This window comes from Conger conger, chromosome 8, assembly GCF_963514075.1.
Source record: "Conger conger chromosome 8, fConCon1.1, whole genome shotgun sequence".
Lineage (NCBI taxonomy): Eukaryota > Metazoa > Chordata > Actinopteri > Anguilliformes > Congridae > Conger > Conger conger.
The window spans coordinates 44742876-44766738 of NC_083767.1; the positions used below are offsets into that span (position 1 = coordinate 44742876).

Here is a 23863-nt window from a genome sequence, read left to right on the forward strand (position 1 = left end):
GAACAGAGAGAGAGAGGGAAAGACACATGCAGTGACAGATGTGCCCCGAGACGCCGTCCTGACAAACGGCAGGTGAGCGAGCCAGTTTTATGTAGCGGCGGTTTCCCTCCTCGTGCCCGTAATCCTGCAGCACCCCCCCCTCCCCGGCACCTTGAGCTGACTGGAAAATTGGTGCTGTTTCCCCGTCCCCCCCCCCTCGCCCCCCTGCGCAGCACTGACACTAATTCTCCTGCAGGACGAGACAGGACGCTGGCGCAGGCCTGGAGAGCCGCTGATTCTATCTGCCTCGCTCTGACAGAGTAATCCCCGCCTGCAAATCACCTCTTCCTTAAAGGACGGCCCTGTCATTAGAGCCCAGGCAGAGCGTTTCGGGAGGAAGACACCCCGGCCCGGCCCCCCTCCCTCCCCGTCCGTCTTTCTGTCTGTCCCCGAAGCCCTCCATTTACATTTTTTAGCCGGGCGTCTTTGTTCTAAACAGCCATCACGTCGTCTCTGAGACGGGCAATCACAAATACAGCAAAAGACGTGCTGAGGGCTTTTTACCATAAGGAGCGCGGAATAAATTGAGCTGAAATCGTTGGACGTTTGAGGGAGGATAGGAAAAACCAGGCGCGACGCTTAGTATTGGGAAGGTAACCTTCTCAGAAATTAGTTTGAGAAAAAAAAACCCCACTAAAGCAGTGGTGTGAATATGCCCTCTCGAAGAAAATCAAAATGGCCGTCCTGTCGGTTGAGTAACGTGTACAGGGCCTGTGGGGCGTAGAATCAGTATGGAGACCCGGCTCTTTCCTCTCGGCTTCTGTCGGAGGCGATCAAAGGGCCGCCCGCGCTAATGCAGTCCCCGTCCCACCGTGCCGGTCCGTGGAGACAGAGCGACAGACAGACACGGATCCTCACTCTCCCGCACTCCAAAGGCTCCGGGCTGCACCGCTCTTCACCCACTCTGTGACCTTTCCGCAGCTCCCCGGGGGCCTTCTCCAGGCCTGTACTACACGACAGCGGGTGGCGGCGGAGGTGGGGGGGGGGGGGGGGGTGGTGGACGGAGCGAAAAATGCCCAGTCTGATGGGTGAGAGCCCCCCCCCTCCCTCTCTGCCTCCCTGCAAAGCCCAACAGGGGCACTCCTGAAAAAATCCAATTTTCAATTTACAGCCAAGTGAGAAATACTCCAACCCCCAGGGGGCCACAGTCATTACCCTGACCCCCTCCATGCCTGTGTGCGTGTGAGGTGAGGGGGAGGGGGTGGGAGGATTGTAACAGCGATCATTATGGGAATAGGAGCACTGAAAATCCCCCCCCCTCGCTCCGATGCCAACAGGGCCGCTCAATGCCCCGTCTATGGCTGGGGCCGGGTCGGGTGTCTGGTAGGTGAATTAGGGCAGGGATTGGTGGAAATGTATCCGGGGCCCCTGGCTCTGCGCCTGGGCCCAGGAACCTAATCTGCGAGCGGGGCCGGCGGATCACAGGGCTTGTCTGCCTGCCGGGGGCCAGATCGGACCGGGGGCCTCGCCCGCGCGAACAGCTTTCCCAGGAATCAGTTACCGCTCCGCCAGGAACGCCGTGTGTGGCAGACACTATTCCACCGCAGAAAGCGCTGCCGTTTTAAATCTGCATTACAGGTCTGCCTAATAAAGTGCTCAGTGAGTGTATGACATCATTACTGAGATAATATTGTCATTTTACCAAATTACTTATTAATGACTCAATACAATCAACCATAACGGAATAATTTTCAAATGATAAATGAATAAAAAAAAACAGGCCTCACTGACTGTGAGTAGTACTTGGTGCCACCTCCCCTGACAAGGATAATGGCACTGAGCTTTGTCTGATAAAGTTTGATTAGGCTGCAGATCCTTTCAAGATCCTTTGTGTCCTTATTGTAGGTTTACACTTACTGTACGGACTGCCCTCTACAATTCAGAGACCAGAATAGCCATTGCAGAAGCATTTCTGAGTTGATTTTGAGATATCCAGATTCTTGAATTTGTTGGTCACTCTCAGTAATGGATTTATTTATGAAACATGTCTGTCGATATGGGGGTATCTGTTAGTATGGAGCATTCACCTAGACATTACCTGATCGGTGTAAGTCAGCAACCATCTGTCTCTAGTTTATTGACAGTTCTCTGCCTTTCTCCATGGAAAAGTGTGTTTATCATATCATATCTATACCCCAATGAAACAGGAAGTGATACAGCAGAAATACAGTGGCTGTAAGATACACTGTCAGTGTACTTTTCTCGCAGATATACATTTTATTTTAAATAATCTTTCGAGATGCCAAATATTTTCACACATATATTTCTACATATTTTTTGACAGGAAATATATCTCATTATCTGTGGGGTTTTTTTTCTCATGTTTTTCATTAAGAGAGCCAATACTTCTGGACTGTACTGTATGATACGGCTGGTATGTGCATATAGAGGGTACTCACGTGTTGTGAAGCACACACCAGCCACAGTGGGGGTCCCCAGAGCCCAGGCACTCGCTGCAGGTGGAGTACTGTCCACAGGCCTCCACAGGAACCCGAGTCAGCTGGAGAGAGAAGAAGAAGAGTCAGGACTCAGAGACTGGCACTGCATTATGGGATAGGAGGCAGGACTCACAGAGGCTGGCACTGCATTATGGGATAGGAGACAGCACTTAGAGGCTGGCACTGCATATGGGATAGGAGACAGCACTTAGAGGCTGGCACTGCATTATGGGATAGGAGACAGGACTCAGAGGCTGGCACTGCATATGGGATAGGAGGCAGGACTTAGAGGCTGGCACTGCATTGTGAGGCAGAGAGGCAGTCAGAGATTGATACTGCATTATGGGGCAGAGAAGGCAGTCAGAGACTGGCACTGCATTGTGGGGGAGAGAAGGCAGTCAGAGACCCATTTCCACACAATGACATGGCAGGATGACCTTACATTTTGGCAAGTGAAAATGTCCCTTGTCAGATTGCGCCAGCCAGGAAAGGGAGAGAGGAACACATCTGCACCACGGCAGACACTGAATTGTGTGTACTGAATGCTTAAGTGAACTCTGTGAGACTGGGTTTTTAAAATATATAAGCCTTTTGAACACACAGTAGGGGGGAGGTTACTGCGAAAAGCGCACAAAGATGACTTTTATTCATTTCGAACAAACAATTTTTTAGCAGAAAACAGTACAACGGCGATAGGCTGAATATGATATACTATTGTTGTTCTCTAGGACATAACTTGGCCACTTGGATATTTCAGAGATTAGGACAGAAGAGGAGCCTAGAAATCTATCTAGAGCAAACCCCTAGAGCTACAGTATACCATGAAAAACACAAGGGGATTCAAGCACTGGGAAACTGTGTAGTCATTTATCACAAGGCAGATTTTCCAGGTTACTCTGTTTTGCTATTCACCTTTACAAACTGAAAAACAAAATGCCTGAAGAACTTGAATGGCTGAATAAAAAAGTGTGGATGTTATGGAGTATTAAGGACAAACCCATATAAAAACATCATAGGTCTTCTGTACTGAGTGAACTTCTAACAAAAATGGAACATATTGCTAAAATGCAATGAAAAATAATATTCTGATACATGTCTTGAGGGGTAAATTATAGTACTACAGTGTATTACAGTGTGTAGTAAGTATAAACTGACCGTTGAGGCAGAAATATAGACATCATAAACCTCCAGCGGCACATATTGCGTGTCTCCGCGGAAAAGGCGATCCTTCCCGCTTCTATCAGGGTTTTGATTAATGAGCCTCCGCTCGCTGACGACCGCTGTCACTCACCGTGTTATTGACAGCCGAGCGCTTGAAAAGCTACATGCCACTTGTGCCAGACGGCTAGGCCCAGGAGAGAGACGAGAGGCAGCAGACCGCCACGCTAACAAAGTCTGCGCAGGAAAGAAAGGAAACGCTTCCCAACTCATGCTAAAGTTCAATGTGAACTTCTGAGTCTCAACTCAACTCAACTCAACTCAAGTCTCTCTTCAGGGGAAAGTAAGTCCGTGCTTAAAAACTTTCACTCCGCTGCTGTGACGTATGTACTTAGATGGAGAGAGGATGTTTGAACTTCTCAATTCATTCAGAAACCATTCGCAGAGAAACATACTAGTTATTATTCATCATCAGTTATCACTTGTTCCTAAATTCCTAAATCAACAACACAGATGCATAGGGTCCATTTCAGCCCTGGTTAAGGAAATACAAAACAAAGAAAATGGATGCCAGTGTAAGTGTTTACAAAGAGGCCAGAGCTTCTGTATTTAAAACAAAGCCGGTTTCAGACCTTCTTTCCCGATTAAAGAAATGCCTCGGCTGTATTTAAAACAAATCCGATTCTTGGCTAGCCCTGCAATAATGGTATAATCTATTTCAGATGTTCTCAGCATAATGTTGAGTTTAATACTGAATATAACCTTTTTTCATCTTTAGTATTTAAGGTGCAATAGTGCTCTTTAGAAAGGAGCTTTGGGATTTTATACAGAATAATGGTGGTAATAAGTTGCCCTGGTCTAGGTGAATATTTACCCCACGGTTTCAGTATCAGAAATAATGCCACCTCTCACACCTCTATATTTCCTATTATATTAGTACAGGAAATAATACCTTCTCTTCATTCCTAAATATTTATTCACTTCTTTCCATATCAGTCATAATACCTTCTGTGCACTCGAATGTGTACCCTGGTTATACAGACTGTGGCAATAACGCCCTCTCTGCAAACCTGATTATGTTTCCTGTTTAGTCCTGCACGGCTGACCACCTCTCCTTTACTCTTGAATATATTTCCCGTATATATGATTTTTATTCCCTAATGTATGTGCACTTGGTTTATTTCTGCACCATGTAATATGACCTACGATCCACTGGTGGTATAAATTATATATCATATGTAAATCTGCATCAGGAACAAATAGAATAACTTGATTCTATTACTATTAAAATGTTGGTGCATACACACAAATATATACCCAGTTTTGTACATACTGTGTGAGGAAAATACAGTCTCTTCACTTGTATACATAGTATGCCAGTATATCATATATATCTGTATCATGAACAAGTTTCCTCAACTCCTGAATATTTACCTGCTCTGCCAGGAAGAGAACAAGCTATTTAGTAACAAAGATGATCCTTGTTTATGTGTGTTTAAAGACGAAACCCCTCCTCCGTGTTGTAAAGAGGAACAGGACACTGCGTGTTTCTGTATCAGCGGAGGAGAAACAGAGATTTCAGAGGAGAAATGAGAGCGGTTACGCTATCACACTCTTCAGCTCACCTGTTATTTTTAGATAGAAAAGCGGTTTCTCTGAGAGTGCGCTTTGGAAGAGGGCACCAGCGAAGAAAAGGCCATTTCCCACAGACAGGGAGGGAGGGGGGGGAGGGGGTGGGGAGCTGGCAGGGTTTCCAGGCCCGATGCTTATCCAAGGTCCCGGCAGATTCACAAAGCTCCAAAAAAGGCACAGTGAATGTGCCCGTATTTACCAGAGTCTATTTCACACCGATGAAGTGAAAAATGATAAACCGTTCCAGGTATTCTTACAGTAACGCTGCGCCTTCCCTTCATTGCTCCAGCAATCAATGGTGAAAAAAAGAATTTAATGCTTCTGATGCATATTAAAAAGATAAGAATGCTGTAAGCTTGTTTTTGTGCGCCTGTATATTATGAGGATTTAGATACGCTCAGGAAATTCAATTTTTGACACCAGGCCTTTTTTTCCATTAAGAGATGGAGGAGAGATTGACACTGTTTTCCCCTGTTTCTTCGAGCACACTCTGCACTACATTATCAGAGAGGCAGAAAACTACTGTAAAGGTTGTGAGAGAAAGCAATCGTTTCAGAACCAACAGATGTGGGCAGCCCACCTACCTATCAGACACTGAGAGCAGTTGTTACAGCACATGGTGAAGACGATGACGACTCAAATTATAATTAAAATTCATTTAGGTAATAATACAAATAATATCCTGTCTATAGAATGATATAATTCATATAAATTCGGCATCCAAAAGACCGTGTCCAATTCTCTCCCTAATTTGGGACGTCTAATTATCTGCAGCCTCAGCCGCATTTATGCACAACCGATTTCCGTTTTGGGAGAGTGTAACATCTGCACTTCTCCTCTGAAACATGCCCCAGACCACAGCGAAGCTCCGACAGAGTGCAGAGCTTTCAATGTTGCTTTAACATGCGGTACACGGGCACCTGATCAGCCAGTAGGGGGCTCTGGGGAGCGAGGAAACAGACTGAACCCTCCTATACCCTGGGCGACACAATCGCCAACTGGGCATCGGCCTGTAGAGCTACTGACCACTGTCAGCAGTGGTACGGTCTAGATTAGAGACCATGGGGCTCATCCATGCACCACAGCAAATGAGCCACACAGCAACACCCCAATAGTAATAATAATAATAATAATAATAATAATAACAATAATAATAATAATAATAATAATAATAATAATAGTGATAATTATGACCTTGGTCCATCATCCTCATTCAGAATAATGGCTTTGGTTTATCTCTGTAGCCTCCACACTCATATTCCCTGTCTCCGGACTGTCAGCCCTGATCTGGTCCCCCGTCTCTGCGCACTGGGGGCCCCGCCGGACGCGTTTCGATGCCCGTGACAGGCGCGCCCCACATTCTGAGTTAAATTTAGCGCGTCCGAAACGGCCAGCGCCACACAGGGCCTTAATGAACAGCTCGTTCTGTTAGGGGGCGGGCGAGAGACCGATGCCGTCCCTCCCCTCCGTCTCCTGCCAATCCCGGCGAACGCGCAGCACCCCGGGCTGCGGTAATAAACCTGGACGGAGATTTATGATGAATCCGCCGTGCTCATCCGTATTCCGCCGCTGCCTCTCCCGTAATTAAGAGCCACCGGCCCGCTGCGTCTTACCTGCAGCCAAACCCCGCCAATCTGAGGAAAAGCTCATTAAAACCGAGGAGGGAGGGACCCCCAGCCCCCGCTTTGCGAACCGAACGCCGTAGCGCAAAAAGGTTTTCTTCTTCTTTCTTCTTTTTGATTCTATGGGTTTCTTTTCACGGACTTGTTCATTAGTTTGCTGATAAACACCAATTAGCATCATTAGCGAGCTCCCTACAACACGCTGCACCGCGGAGCTGGGGCTGAACGTGGAGAAGTCTCCTCTGTGGGGGCCTCTGGTGGACAGCGCGGGCGACCTTCACCTCCGCCTGTGTTTTTCCCTCGTTCCCTCGCCCCCTTTCGGTCACCGACCCTCCAACAGCCGACCCCCTGCTGCCCAGGGGCCGTGGACTGAGACTGGTCACGGACTGAGAGGAGGAAGTGATGTCACAGTCCAGAACCGTGGCTGTTGTCCAGAAACACACTGACACTCCAGCACCAGACAGCTGTGGTCCGGGTAAAGGGCGACTCTCAGCCCCCTACATGCCCCCCTCTGTCCCCCCTCCCGAACCTTCAGCCCCTACCTCCATCACCTTTAATCCCACTGGCTGATCATCCTCCAAAGGGCTCCGGGCCATGCGGTTGCTAAGCGCAGCAGTAAACATGTTCTGACACACACATACACACTGCCAATGCTAGGGATTAGTATCCACAGCCCTGTCGGCATTAGAATGATCAATACTATATTTGTACAGATAGCGGTGCTGTGGAAAGAGGGGTGGCTGGCCTGTGTCTGTATTTGGGGAGTATGAACTGAACATTGAACTTCCTTCAACATATGTTGTGATATATACATAGTATCCATTATCATATCCATATCGTTATGTTAATGAATACATCTACAGCCCCAACCGCCCACACAAAAAAAACACATAAATATACAGTTTTTATTTATTATGCAGGTCATAAAAGCATATCTTTTGCCCAGTCTGAAGGCTGTCATATTTGTCTGACAATGACAAATATCCATATAAGCAGACCAATATTTTCCTATAATCTCTCTCTTTTAAAAAAAAAAATAAAGAAAAAGCTGAAGGCGGAGTGATACAGGGATCTGAACTTTAATAAATCTGCAATCTCATAATCTAATCAATTTCATATCCAGGCAATAAAACGGCGATGGCGGCTCGCAGGGGCCCAAATGGGTGCTGTGACACATTTGACCGTGGGCCCTCGCGCCGAGGGGGGGACCCGTGAGCGGAGAAACATCGTCTCACGCCGGTGCTGAACGCGGGCGAAGACATTGGGCCGGGGAAAGGCTCTTTTTTCCACACAATTTATACATCTGTCGCAAGGCCCGGGGCTGGAGCTGTAAGTGAATTTCACAGGGCTTGGACAGAGCGGGGTTGCAGGATGAGCAGGCCCGGCTAGGCCGCGCTAGGCCCTGCCAAACCCCCGAGGGACGCAGATGGAAAATGCAATTATGTCTCCCGTGAACCCGGACACACTCTCCGCTAACTGGATTTGCATTCTGTCTCAGATGCCGGGTAGTGAAAGGCACAAACATATCAGAACTAATTCTGTCCAAGCTGTTTCATCCTCCCCGGAAGGTATACTGGGGTAAATAAGCAGAGGAAGGAGGAGGCAGATACACGTATGATTCAGCCAAAGCGAGCGTCACCGTTTTTATCGGGTTTTTTTCGGTGAGAGAAGAAATCTTTTGCAAACTTGATTTCACTGCCCTAGAAGTTGGTTTGGGATGGTTTGTGTGTATGTGTGTGTTTGTGTACCCTGTATGTATGTGTGTGTGTGTGTGTGTGTGTGTTTGTGTACCCTGTATGTATGGGTGTGTGTGTGTGTGTGTGTATGTACCCTGTATGTATGGGTGTGTGTTTGTGTGTGTGTGGGTGTGGGTGTTTGCATATGCCTGTGCATTTGCAAATATAGTCTCCAACGGGTCGGTATTGCTTTTTTCTTGTTAAAATAAAATACCCTACAGCTAGAAGTAGGGCACTATAATAACTATAATAAAATCACTTCATAAACTCTATGTCACACATGGGGATTATATAAAAAAATGGCCCCAATGATTGTCATGAAACACATGCTTATAATTGAAATCAAAGGTCGTCTTTATTAAATATTTTTGATGAGATTGCAGATGTGATTCTCCATGAATATGTCATGCTAGATTTCCCTTGGGGGCAAATAGAAATGAAAAGCATTTGACTTTGAGCTATTTTACACTACAGTACACAGCCTTAATAGTGTGGCTACCTTCAGCTCCGACTCTGAACATTAATTCTGAAAAAAAAAAAAAAAGAAACATTGAGAAATATGAAAAGAGCTTTTCAAGATTCAAAAACATGACCCGTGACCATTGTGGCAGCAATGCTGTGTAAACCTTGTGTACGTCTGATAGCGCTATGTGAAAATGTCTATAACTCCATAACAATAGTGTTGTTCTACTACATAATGTATTTGTACATTCACAGAACACACTCTGAAAACATACTTTGTGCTTTTACATACACAAGTATGTTGGCTGCGCTCAAACAGTCAAGTGTCCTTCAACCGAAACCAACAAAACTGCTGTGACATCCAGCTTTCAGGAGGCGGAGTGGCTACTGAAAACCTCTCAATACTTCACCTAACTACTGTCAGCTTGCATACACATCTGCACCAATTAGCATTGGGCATTAATACAATGTATCCTGAAGTCAGTAAGACCTGTCAGAGAAGCCCGGTGAAATAACCTTATTGCACATGATGCAGTTGCTCAGGAGTCTGAGAGTGTGGCAGTGCATCCCTCTGACCTTACGCTTTGAAGGATATTGACCCCGGGAGCCTTTGAATGCCTGTTCTCCCATTCTGTGGATGTCAAAGACACTTAGGTCAGAACGGAGAATGGAAAAATAAAACGAGAGAGGACAACATTTCCTCGCATTCCCCTTCCAAAACCTGAGCAGGAATCTGATCTGCACGGCAGACAGACAGACAAACAGGACGTAAGCCCTGCTGAAAAAAAAACAGCTCAAGCTAGGTTTTGAAACAGCTGGTTGCTGGTTGACCAGTTAAACCAGCTCTATACTCAAAATGGTTAGACCAGCTCAAGCTATGTTTTGAAACGGCTGGTAGCTGATATTTAAAGCTGCTCATAGCTGGGTTTTACACCAGGGAGGTCAGAGCAGGGACCAATGCAGGGGACGCTTTACACCACAATTGCCCCTTGGGCAGCATAAAACAACCCCATGAAGGTAACAGTATTCCAGTTTAGGTATGCTCAATTAAATTCAGGCATACTCCTAAGAACTGAAATTTTGTATTCTGAAAACTAGTCACAGTATCATAGGTATATTGTTACAGTACATCTTGAGAAAAATACAGTGTGCTTTCTATTTTATTGTATTTTGTGGAAGTTATAACAAAACATAGTGTTACTCAGCAGGTAATTACCATACAGGAAAATAGCCTACGCTTTCAAAATACCCATTTTCTACACTGTCACTCTACATAGCTATTATTTTATGAGTTATTACAGCAGCAGAAAATCATAAAGCCTTTTAAAATGCCGCTGTTCCAGATGAAATGATGCAGGAGTATAGACGCTTGTTAGAGCCATTCTCTGTCGACAAGGGAAATGTACAGACTGTCATCTTCCACATCAAACTGCGTTACTGTGCAAAACGTTAAAATGTCATTTTACTTCAGTTTCCGATTGAATTCCCCGTTTTAAAACAGAGAGTAGAGCGTGTGATGTAAGCAACACTGCGTCTTGTGTTCCCTTGCCAGAATACACCCTCACCCAAGCAAACCTGCAAGACAGTGACACTTTGCACACAAGGCTGTGTGCGGATGCCTGTAAATGCCATAATTGATATTACTGTACATCACACGTACTTTAATTTCAGCACACTTTTAAACCCATTTAAATCCAAACGTGTGTGCATTTATCTTCCAATTACGGGTCCAGCAATATTGTGATTTTTTCAATATCAATATATTGATGAAATCTAAATATTTTAATATATTTATTTTACTGTTATGTTTCTTCACCTCACTTTTTAAGTTACTGAAAATATTAAAAAAAACTGTTCTGACATAACATTTGACAATACAACACAACACTTGATAGTACTAAAGAGGTATGGATTCACATAAGAATCTTTAATGTTAGTTTAATGTTAATCTTTAAGAGTTAGTAGAAAAATGCAAATGCGCACATGGCTTTTGTTTCAGGCCTTGACCCAACCATTACCTATTTATTTACTTTGGCCATTTATCACTCTAATCCGCGGTAGCTTTCTAGAAAATTCATATAACAGGACTGCATAAATAGCAATAAACCTGTAAAGGTGATTAAGGCACAGAGAAAGCTGGAAACAAGTGACATAATAAGGCTGTTTTATATATCACCCATAGATTCAAGCTAGAGGTTATGCAGAGTCAAGCTAATTAAGCCACAAGATGCGAGTGACTTAGCAGGGACTCAGCAATATACATACTGCATCTGTTTTTACCTCATCCATATACTGTAATTGGCTAGATTTAATCAGCATATATCCTTAACATTTACTTGGAAGTCAAAGCAAAGGATATTTTGATTGAATCTGGGGCTGTGGGTCTTTAAGACAATAATTACTGTATCATCCACACACAGCCACTTTGGGGAAAAGGATCTGAGAAATGAAAGAGCCTTTTGATGTATTGATAAACATAAACTAATGTTTTCTTTTTTGGCAAAATGATCTGTTTTTTAAGATTGTGGTTTTGTTTGCTGATGAAAAGACTTGAAATGTTGCAGACATGTGAGCGCTACAAATTAAAATGCAGTTGACATGGATTTTTTTATATTCCTATATAAGTAACGTTGAGTAATAAGAATTTACCTGAGTGAGAAGTATTCGTCCCTTTTGTATTAGAAACCTACATTTTGTTGCTGTAGACCAATTGCCTGAGAGATCAGACTGAACATGTTAACATGTATGTTGATTTTGAATTCACCTATGTTCAACTGCATGATTGCAGAACATCAGAGACCATTGAAGGCTCTCACAACCAAAACAGCAGGCCAGCTCAATCAGGCTTCTATAAGGACTGGAGCAGGTTACGAAAAAGAGAGAGAACATTACATTACAGGCATTTTGGCTCTTATCCAGAGCGATGTACAGTTGATTAGACTAAGCAGGAGACAATCCTCCCCTAGAGCAACGCAGGGTTAAGGGCCTTGCTCAAGGGCCCAACGGCTGTGCAGATCTGATTGTGGCTACACCAGGATTAGAACCACTGACCTTGGTGTCCCAGTCCTTGACCTTAACCATTACGCTAAAGGCCGCCCCCGAGAGAAGTGGCCAAGAAGCTAACAACAACACTGACAGAACTGCAGAGCTCATTGGAATGGGAGGAAAGGTTCAGAGAGCGACTAACAACCTTTCCAGATTTGGCCTCTCTGGGAGAGAGGCTAGACAGAAGCCACTTCAGACTTCTGATTAAGACATGCCTGGAGTGTGCCAGAAGCCAGGCAACAGGCCCTGAGACTCTCTGGAAGAATATTTTGCAGTCTGATGAGACTGAAGTTGAACTTTTAAGCCTGGGAGCAAAGCACTTTGTTGTTGGCAAGCCATACACATCCAGGTAGCATCCCATCAAACATGGCGGTGGCAGCATCGTGCTACGGGGTTGCTTTCCAGGAGGAGGGACTGATAGATGGAAGTCAAACAGCCAACAATCATCGAGAACCAGTTTCAGTCCACGAGACAGGCATTGAGGCTGAAGATTCATGCTCCAGCAGGATCACACAGGACACATAGCAAATCCACAAAGAGCTGGAAAACAAAAAGGTCAGCTTTCTGGAATGGCTCAGCCAAAGCCGAGATATAAATCCCATTGAAAATCTGTGCTAAGACCTACAGTAAAGAAATGCTGTCTAGCATTGCTCTCCATCAAACTTTGGAGCAACTGTGTACAGAGGAATCCTAAATCCAACTGAGACTGAGAAGACTGCAATTTCTGCTAAACAGACAAACAGCAACAGAATATTGACTCTGGGGGTGAATAATCTTGGTAAATTAATAGTTTGTCTTTCATTAGGAACATACAGTTAAAGTCATACATGTGTTGATGAAGGGAGAATTTTCTTCTCGCTGCATTGAAATATTATGGTGTAACATAAAACTAAATCTGAAAAACTGTAGTTCTATGAATGTTTATTCAAATTGTAATAGTAGGCACTGTTCAAGGCTGTTTGTTGCTCTGTATGTAACCTCTGCAGAGAAAGCTTGTGCGATGAATACGAACACTGCAATGCAGAGTTGTATTATGGTTTTGACTGAAATACAAATTTGGTGAAACAGTTACTCTAACAAAATAAAAAATAAAGCATCCATGTCCCATGGAATTTGCTGAAAAGAATAAACATTGATTTTGACTTGCTGAAAGATAAACAAATAAACTCACAAAGCTTCATCATATGCTAAGATAGAATTGGAGTATTACCTCTGGGTCTATAAATCAGTGTCTGTAAATGCACCAGACTTTTATTATTGTTAAATCCATTTTTTGGAGGCTATTTAGATCATCTAGCTGATCTGACCACTGATCCACACTGCTGCTCTGACCACTGATCCACACTGCTGCTCTGACCACTGCTCCACACTGCTACACTGACCACTGGTTCATATTGCTGATCTGATTATTGACCACTGTGCCATACCACTGCACCACCACATCTTTAACAACAGTGTTAACTCCCTCTATTCTGATCACACATCATTGCCCTCTCCTCTTAAAAAGCCATATTTATCTCATTTTTAAACGACGTATAAGTAGCCAGCCTCATTTAGTGGCATAATCAGGAGGGTTAATCAGTGCGCACGACGAGAGCCTGCTCATTGGTATGGCCAGGAAACCTGCACTGCCCAAGCTCATAAATAAAGCCGTTTTGGATCACTCGGGTGCGAGTGACAGAGTGGATGTGACCGACTCTCAGCTGTATCTGTCAGTTCTGTCTGTGATTGTATCAGCATATTCTCTCAGTGCGCGTTTCAAAGGGACTCAGGGGTGCTAATGCAGTCATCTCTGGGACTGTAGCTTCAGCGGCTAGCTCCTAAATCACACACTGTCCTCTCTCTCTGCGAGAGAAGGAGGGAGAACAGAGGATCCTTAAAAGAGAGGATAACAACCAGGGAACTGCAGAGCGAGCAGTGTGGAAGTAGACAGGTGTGTATGTGTGTGTGTGTGTGTGCGTGTAAACGTGTGTGTGCATGCGTGCGTTTGCACATATGTGTACACATGTATGTGGTGTGTGTGTGTACTGTATATCTGTATATACATATGTGTGTGCATGTGTGAGTGCAAGTGTATGTGTGGTGTGTGTACCGTATATATATATATATATGTGTGTGTGTGTGTGTGTGTGTGTGTTAGTGTGTGTGTGGTGTGTGTGCACGTGTGTATGTGTGCATGTGTGTGTGTGTGCACGTGTTTGTTTGGTGTGTGTGTGTGCACGTGTATATGTGTGCGTGTGTACCTCTCCACGCAGACACTGTGATAGACATACAAACAGGCCCTGAGCCCAGCAGGCTTCCACCCCAATCTCAGCAGGGTAATGCTTGTAGTGGGTTTCTAGAACAATCTGTCCTCGCTGGGAAACCAAAGCCACCATAATTTCCCATGCCTCCCATCCAATCCCCCCTTCCCCTCCCCACCCAATACTGCCAGCACAGGAGTCTAGTGCCTCCCAGGTCCGGCCTGTCCACCCTAATGACAACAGCGTGACCCCCCACGCACCTTCAGCGTCCCAGCCCTGGACCCAACCAGCGGGAAGCTCTGAGGCATCGATCAAATGTTCCCACTTCCTCCTCCAGCTTCCTCCAGCTCACACTGTCTCTCAGAAGCCTGGCCACAGCAGGGTACGCACTGCTGTCGATACACTGTTCCTGTGTGCGTGCGCTTGCATGTGTGTGTGTGTGTGTGTGTGTGTGTGTGTCCATATTAGGAGCCACCACATCGGTTATCATTACGAAAACATTTTAATTCATACCTTTCATGATTCGTGATTTCAACCAATTTCCCAAGAAAAATATGTTTTCTCGCATGTGCCCACGTATTAATTCTGAAATCATAATATAAATGCACTTATAACTATTAAATGATAAATACATAGATTAATTGAGCCATTCAAAAAGAACAAAATTAGTTATGGCTACGCTAACATTAACATAAAAGAATACAAATAAACAAGCTCATGATTCCTAGCACACACTCATCAAATCTGTAAAGGTTTCACACAAAGAGAAGATTACTAAGGATATAAACCTCCTACACGCACCAAAAAAAAAACCATGGTGCTTCTGGCAGTGATCAATGGTATCAGCTGATCAGCGAGGATTGTGGGAAGTCAGGAGCAGGGCAGGCTCAGATGGAACGGCTTGCAAAGAGAGCTGAAAATGATGGTGAGCTGCTTGCCTCTACTGAGCTACCACTGGAGAATAACAAGATTAGAAAATAATTTTCAGTTCAGTACGAGTCATACTCCAAACATTAGATGGGGAGTTTATGTAAATAGCTGTTGCTAAGTGTTTTTTCGTTTAGAGATTACTTCAGTGCAAAGGCTGAAAGCAGACAGAAAGCTTGGAAGCCGTCTTCTGAAAACTGCCATTTAGTGATACTCCAGGTTCAGCAGTTCACTTTAATGTGGGAGTTGAGAAAAACACTTGGAATTGTTTGAGAGCTATTCTTTATTTCAAATGTCAAACTGGTCTCTGGGTTAATTGGACTGATTGTGATGGAGCATGCCATATGCAGTATGCAAGAGTTTGTATATCCATAAGCAGGTATATCTGTCTGCTATTTTACTACAGGCCTGCATGGTATATAATAGGCTCAGAGTCCACTATTTCACATCAATGGATTCATCACATCAATGGAAGCTTCTGGGAATAAAATGTGTTCAACAAAATCTGCGTCTATCAATAAAGAACCAATGCAGCCAAAGTACACAATTGATAATAAAATTATTAACAAATCTGAATAAATGCCCCATTTACAATGGACTGTTGTAGCTGCGGTTGCAACATTCTACAAGAGAAAACACTGGAAAACAAATCGTGAAAACATACATACCCTAAATGTAATATATTAATGCAAAGTGTGTCCTAAATGCATATGGCAATGCCTGCTTTTCATATTGGATATCTCACCTTTCCCACGCAAACACTGCGCGATTCTTACCAAAGGAAATTATAAAGGAATAAAGTTGGTTGTAATGTAATTTAATGAACCCAATTAATAAAATCACCTCCCACATATGTTCTCTGCAGTAATAGATATGGGTTTGTATAATTATATGTGGGTGCAGGGAAAAGGAACACAGCAACACAAAGAAGCAGCTCTGGATTATGAAAGGTTAGTAAGGCTCCTTAATGTTTTCCTGAGGATTCGAAAGCTCTTTCACGTTGTGCAACACAGACACTACCCCTGAAGTAAAGCTGACCTCAGCCTCAGATGTTCCAGCCCGCTTTGAAAACACCAAGGGCCAGGTTCACAGACACAAATTAATTTTAGCCTTTGGGGTCTGTTCCACAAAGCAGGATTACAGAGTTAGCCGGATAACTGCCCAAATCTGGAACTTGGACTCCAGTAAAAATACCTGTCCGGGTTTTACTTCGTGCAGTCATCCGGCTAACTCCATAATTCTGCTTTATGGAATAGGCACCTGGATCAAACAGTGTTTTGTATGAATAATCTCCATTCAAAATTGAATTTCTGATTAGGCTTAGTCTGTGCCTGCTGGCCCTAAATGTATGGAAAACAATTTAAGAGAAATGGCCGATGTCAATGACCAAACCCCCCTTCCCCATTCACCCATCTTCCTTACAGTAATGGCAGGAGGAAGGCAATCATTTCCCAATCTCCCATCAATTCTGATTATTTAAATGAAGCCAGCAGGATGAGATTCTGCCTTTACACTGTATAAGAGATGTGTTCGGAGAGCCTCTGTACACACTACGACTGAGACTTCGCTGCAGAATATGGCTGCTTTTTGTGGGTGTGGTCCACTAAGGGAGACCCCCCAGGACACGTAGAGAAAACAGATAGCAGTTCTGCAACTAGGCTAATAGGCTAATTAAGGGAAGACATTGCCCTACCACTGTGAATTCATGTAACATATCTGTTCTTGCAAGAAAAATGTCCGCATTTCCTGGGGCAAAATGAATTCTGTATTGGACTGGGATTTAGGGCACCGGTGGCCATATTATTATGTTTCAAGTACAAATGCAAGTTGAATTGATTGGACACTTTCAACCCGAGGCTGTTAAAGCTCAGTTTAAAGCTACTGGGTGCCATACCACAGAAGTACCATACCTCAGAATGTGCATCTACACATTTTGCATATAAAAATCCAGCCTGTTTGTATCCATAAACACGGACACCACAAAACAAGTGCAAGCTCCCTTACTCCCCCACACTCCTGTAGTGTGTGGACCTATCGCTGTGCTCCCAGTCCTGCTAAGAGCATTGACTTCCTCTAGTTGGTCTTCAATAAAAAAGACAGGACTGAATAGACAGCAATGATCTGTCACAGTACACATATTCAATGACAATCATTCCACATTAGCAGGCTAAAGGTAGCCTGAACACTCAAAATGTCCATAAAGGAGGGTGCCTCTATCTGCAGAGATGAACACATAGACTAAAGAGGAGCTAAAGAGGAACCAGCTCCATATTCAGATGGGCAGCTTTCACCTGGCGCTCTCCAACAGAGGACACTGAAGGGTAACACAGAGAACAGGGAGGTCACCTAAACTGGCTCCAAGGTGCTCCGGTGCTGGATGGACACAGTGGGGCAAGACCCCACAATCCTCACACCTGTCCACAAAACCCCCTTAATTGCCTCTTTGTTGTGCTGCCATCCAGCAGAAGGTACAACATAGTCTCAACTGCTGCGGAGCACATTTCACTAGAAGCGCTTTACCAAAACAGCTTCTTAATATCTCTACAATAACCCCATACAGTTCCCTGCCGAGGCACTATTTATATGAAGAACAGTACGTAATCCAGCTACAAAGTGTCGCTTGATTGAAATCGTAGATCGTTCATGAACGGTCTATTGTCACCTGACGTAGACTGTGGTCATTGTCCTTAGCAAAAATGATAAACGCACTCCAGTGTCCAACCAAATGTCGCTACAACCAGTGACATATGTTGCACATCACCGGTTGCAGCGATGTTCTGTCACTGGACTATAAACCGGACTTTAGACTGCTCTGTTACTTTACATGTCCTCTGTGTTCTGTATACTGTCAGCTGCTGAAAATATATCTTCACAAGATGAAAAACCTAACCGTCGTTCTTAAGGGCAGCTATCCCAGTTTCTTTTCACTGTTTCCATCATATATAATCCGAGAGCGGGGGTAGGCTCCCCCTGAGCCCGTGGCTGCGGTCTGTGTGTGTGATTCAGCCGAGGCAGGACGGGAGCTGAGACAGGGTGGGAGCAGAGGCAGGACGGGAGCTGAGGCAGGCGGGAGCAGAGACAGGGCCAGAGCAGAGACAGCCCCAGAGCAGAGACAGGGCGGAGCAGAGACAGGGCGGAGGAGAGACAGGGCAGAGCAGAGACAGAGTCGGAGGAGAGACAGGTCAGAGCAGAGACAGGGCGGAGCAGAGACAGGGCGGAGCAGAGACAGGGCGGAGGAGAGACAGGGCAGAGCAGAGACAGGGCGGAGCAGAGACAGGGCGGAGCAGAGACAGGGCGGAGGAGAGACAGGGCAGAGCAGAGACAGGTCAGAGCAGAGACAGAGTCGGAGCAGAGACAGGGCGGGGGAGAGACAGGGCGGGAGCAGAGACAGAGTCGGAGCAGAGACAGGGCCAGAGCAGAGACAGGGCCAGAGCAGAGACAGAGTCGGAGCAGAGACAGGGCCAGAGCAGAGACAGGTCAGAGCAGAGACAGGGCGGAGCAGAGACAGGCCAGAGCAGAGACAGGGCGGAGGAGAGACAGGCCGGAGGAGAGACAGGGCGGGAGCAGAGACAGGGCGGGAGCAGAGACAGGGCGGAGGAGAGACAGAGTCGGAGCAGAGACAGGGCGGAGGAGAGACAGGGCGGAGCAGAGACAGGCCGGAGCAGAGACAGGCCGGAGCTGGCGGCGTGTCCGTACGTGAGGTCAGCCTCTGGGGCTCTTTCGGGCCGACAACTGTCTGATGCCATCTGTGTTCGGGGGCATTTAATCCCACCCCAGCCTCCCCTTCATAAATAACAACAGATGAGGACACAGGTAGAGGATTAGCATTTGGACCGCTGTACCGGAATAATGAAAAGCTAAATCGGCTTGGGCCAGAGCTAATCTCCCCAAGGCTGTCCTTCGCCATGATGTCATCTTTATTCCGTATATTCCACTCGGATAAAAGGAAAATTACAAACAAGAGAAAGTGCTGGAATCCTATCCTGCTCCTACATCGCTGTTTACTGATTATTGCTTTGACGAGGCCAAAATAAATAATCTGAGGAACGAGATGAGGTATAGCACGTCTCTCTCTCACACTCACACACGCACGCATACAAACATGCACGCAAACACACGCATGCACGCATGCACACACACAGGCACACGCTCATGCACACACACACACACACACACACACCAACGCTGTCGAGGCAACTGGTCCTCAGGTGTTTTTAATTAACTGAAGAAAATAAGGGAATGTATTAAGGCCTGGGGTCTGTGTGATGTAATGTTGCTGGCTAGCCTAATGACTCAGGCAATATTTCCAGTGCTTATCATCTGCAGCGAGACATTTATCACCAGAGAAAGTGAATCAAGCCCCATACGCCCCTGTGCCTCCTGGCAGCGCGACAATCTGCCGTTTTCTGAAAAACAGATCAAACGAGAAGATGGGAAGATGGCTATTTCACCAAATTTCATTTACCCCCACCCCCCCCCACCCCCCTCCTAGAATGAATGAAGAAGAGAAATGATATCTTAGTGAAGGCGAGACAGCAGCGCAGCATTGAGCCTCTGCCCGGAAACTAAGGGGAACCAGCACTGTGAACACTCCTCCCAAAATAAATTAGCTGTCTTTACTGGTGCCAGAATAATTAATATCACTGCTACTGTTGCTATTATCATTGTTGTGACTCCATTATTACTATTTACTGTTTTTGAGTTGATTTATCTGCTGTGGGAGAACGATGCAGAGGGGTGTAGCCATACAAGATGCGGAAGTGATGTTGTGCTGCATGGCAGCATGTACTGGTATGAATGTCAGTAAAATGGTGTAAAAAATTACATTCTCAGTAGCTAGTATCAAGCTGGTGGAGCGTTCTGTAAAATAATAATCATTTTTTTAAGATTACAGTGGGCGATGACCCATTCTTGAACCACAACAATATAATTACTCCTGTTTCTTTGAGCTAATTGTCTTTCGGTGTATAACGTGTGTTGTTTATTGATCAATATTTGTAAGACTGTTGGTAGAATTGTGAAATTGAACTCAAAGTGGAAAATGACATATTATTTCTCACTCCACAGTTGATTAATAATGTTGCTATACATTCTCTGTCAGTGGTCAGGGCAGGACTTGGACACTGTGAGGAAAGTGGAAAGTGGATAAAACAGCTCAGAAATACATTTTCTATCTGGACAGTGACAAAGTGCACACAGCACAGAGATGCCCTGCTCGTCTGAAGATTGGATGATGGGGTTGCAGCTTGTGTTTAAAAGCAGCGTGATACCTTCTCTTGTTTTTCCCTGACACGCTCTTCATCAACCCTCAGAGACCCCTGTTTACAGAGCGCGTGGAAAGAAAGCCAAGCCCGGTGACATTTATACTCCCAGCCTCTAAATCAGGCTCCTCCATCAGCCTCTCCCTCTCTGCACTGCGTAAGAGCCACTCCCAATCTCTGCTTCTCACTCGCCACCTGACATTACGCTGACCTGGAACAGGAGCCTATGTCTGTCTGTCTGTCTGTCTGTGTGTGTCTGTCTGACTGTCTCCCTCTCTGCACTGCGTAAGAGCCACTCCCAATCTCTGCTTCTCACTCACCACCTGACATTACGCTGATCTGGAACAGGAGTCTATGTCTGTCTGTCTGTCTGTCTGTGTGTCTGTCCATCTGTGTGTGTGTGTCTGTTTGTCTGTCTGTCTTTCAGTCTGTCTGTTTCCCTCTCTGCACTGCATAAGAGCCACACCCAATCTCTGCTGCTGTCCAAGGACTCACTCACCACCTGGCATCACACTGACCTGGAGACTGTGAGCTGGAACAGGTGTCGATGTCTGTCTGTCTGTATGTCTCTCTGTCTGACTGTCTGTCTGTCTGTCTATCTGACTGTCTGACTGTCTGTTTGCCTGCCTGCCTGTCTGTCAGTCTGTCTATCTCACTCTCTCTCTCAAATTACAAATCAAAATGCTTTACCGGCATGACAAGTACGGCCACTTATACAATATGACCATGTGCAGTATGAATTATAAATGTAAAATAAAAGGATAGATAAAATAAATAAACTAATAGATAAGTAAATAAGTGATAAATAATTGTGTGTGTGTGTGTGTGTGCATGTGCGTGCATGTCTGCGTGTCAGTCACATACACACAAACACACATACACTCTCACACATACACACACACACACACACACACAAATACATGCATGCCATATGTAACGAATGCACTTTAGCCAGTATGTCTGTAGGCATTTCTTCTTGGTTTTACAACAGTATTAGGTTTGTTATGTGTAATTTTACACGGCTGTGTTAGAGCCGAAATAATAAACATTCAAATGTATTGAGAGTGATTGTACAGCCAGCGTAGCTGACACAGTACCCGAGCTAGGCTAACACACAGAGGAACCGGGCAGCAAGCAGCCATGCAGTACGCAGTATGTTTCATTATTTCAGCTGTCTCGTGTGCTTTAACTTAAGGGCACTCCATTGATTTTACACACCACTGTGTCCTATATTAACTTTACCACATGCTAAAAAAAGCCCCAGGATACGAAATTGCCAACCTAAAGCTATTTGGCTGTTTTTCCCACATATGGTGCTTTGGTTCTTGTCCACAGTCGGCTGTCTGTGGACGGCTCATATAAATCCTCATGCTCTGGCCACGGCTCAATAATATTCCCATCTCCTTCTCCCTTTGTTCAGTGTGAATTCAGGCCTTGATGTTTGAATCTTTTATCATCGCATCCTTCTTCTCTCATAACCTTCTTAATACTTCTCGCAGCGCCCCTATGTCTAAGGAAGAACAGCTTGTGAGGCTGGACGCTAACTCAATTTAGCGAATGGCTTTGCCCATATGCACCTGACGCGCCGCATGATCCACGACGGGCCAATAAGCCGCTGAATAATCGAATCCCAGCGCCTATTAAAATCGCGGATTTTTCCATTCAATAGCGTCACCCTGCCACTCACGTTTTCTACATGAAATCACAAAACAATTTCTACGGGACTGCGCTGAGTTGGATCGCTCACGGCGAGAGGCTGGTAATTCAGCACGCCGGTGGGCCGAGAGGGGAGACACAGATCCCTGCGGTCTCTGTTCTGCGCTCTCGATGGCACAGACAGGTGCCCGTCTCAGCTCTGCCATGTAGCGGTGTGAAGCCGCGGCTATAAAAGGCTTCGAATGTGAGTGCCTGCTGGACTTAACTCGCTCCGCTCTGTCCAGCTTATAGTGTTTACAGCCCAGCACTGCTACTGGCCACAGTGTACACAGCACTGATGCTACAACAGTGTGAAACTGAACGTTGCAGAGATGGCAGTGATTGCCTACGATTATCACACAGCAGTGTGGTGCATGGGGGAATATCACCAATACACTGCAAACAATGGCCGTCTTAATTAGCGTTTTAGTCTTCGAGACATATTTTAATATTGCGATGTTATTCTCGTTTTTCTTTTGAAGAGAAAATATTAGCTTGTTTTAAGCTACTGCTTGACAAGCTAAATGTTTTTACACTATTGCCAAATCTAGAAATTAGTCAAACTGAATTACTTCATTGGCAACATTTTTGTCTTAATTAGTAAAAAAGTAAAATAAATAAGATTTGAAGTCTCAATAGAAGACTAAAATACATGTTTAGATCGATGCAGTGTAGGAGGGTTGGAAGCACGCGGCCAGTGTGACGGTGCCACTTCACGGCGAGGGGCGGAGGGGGCTCACCTGCGTCTCGGACATGACGTAGAGGAAGTTGTGGTCAGCCGAGAAGGCCATGTCCCGCAGAACCGGCCCGCCCTCCACCACCTGAACCGTCTCGTACTGCAAGGCACCGTGGGAAGGGCCGTCCACTCGAATCTGAAGAGACACAAAGACGAGGAAACAGGGTTAGACAGCTGTTTGAAAAAACTTTGCACTGTACAGTACAGCATGACAGCTTCAGTTATTTGAATAGCTTACATCGGTACACAGCACCCATGAGATGACACAACCTGCATATTACAGGCTACAGTTATCACTGACTTCATGTGTTTCAGATCACATTCTAAAACTGAAACAATGATATGATAACAAAATACATCCAACTATGTCAGCATGTTTTTTTATTTATTTATGATATAATACCTGAATGGGTCATGAACCTTTTGCTGAAATATGGCTCATTATGACAAACTCCCCACAATGCCATCTCAGTTACTCCCAGGCTATGAATGCACCAGTGACCCCTTTCTGTTTACTCTGTACGGAGGATATCACGTTCCCCCCACACAAAGGCCTTTGAACTGATACAGCTTCGCCTTTAGTCTTGTTGTTTTGTCCCTTTCTGTGTTTTTCGGATGGGGTTTCCCCCCCTCCGGAGGCTCTCCCCTCTCCCAAAAGCCCAGGTCCCACAGAGAGGCATCCCCTGGAGGGCCGGGCAAATCCCCGAGCGACCCTGGCGTGGCACACACCGTCACCGGGCCCTCATTGTCCGGCCGGGGGGGGGGGGGGGACAAAGGCAGGGGAGAAAGCGGCTCCACGAGTCCGGGCGCTCCGTGTCCGTCGGGTTATCTAATCTCCCCGATCGGGTGAGCTGATTTGCGCGGTGTTG

The 23863-nt window shown here is 45.4% G+C and overlaps 1 protein-coding gene across 4 annotated transcripts in view; it reads right to left on the minus strand.

Annotated features, from left to right (window-relative positions):
• plxna4 (plexin A4) overlaps positions 1-23863 on the minus strand; it is a 283559-nt gene that overhangs the window by 111428 nt on the left and 148268 nt on the right. For all 4 annotated transcript variants that reach the window (XM_061251217.1, XM_061251214.1, XM_061251215.1 and 1 more), the window contains 2 exons: positions 22999-23130; positions 2439-2539 (listed from right to left, as the gene is read on the minus strand). In XM_061251217.1, the coding sequence (XP_061107201.1) occupies positions 2439-2539; positions 22999-23130 (233 nt within the window). The remainder of the gene's footprint in view (positions 1-2438; positions 2540-22998; positions 23131-23863) is intronic.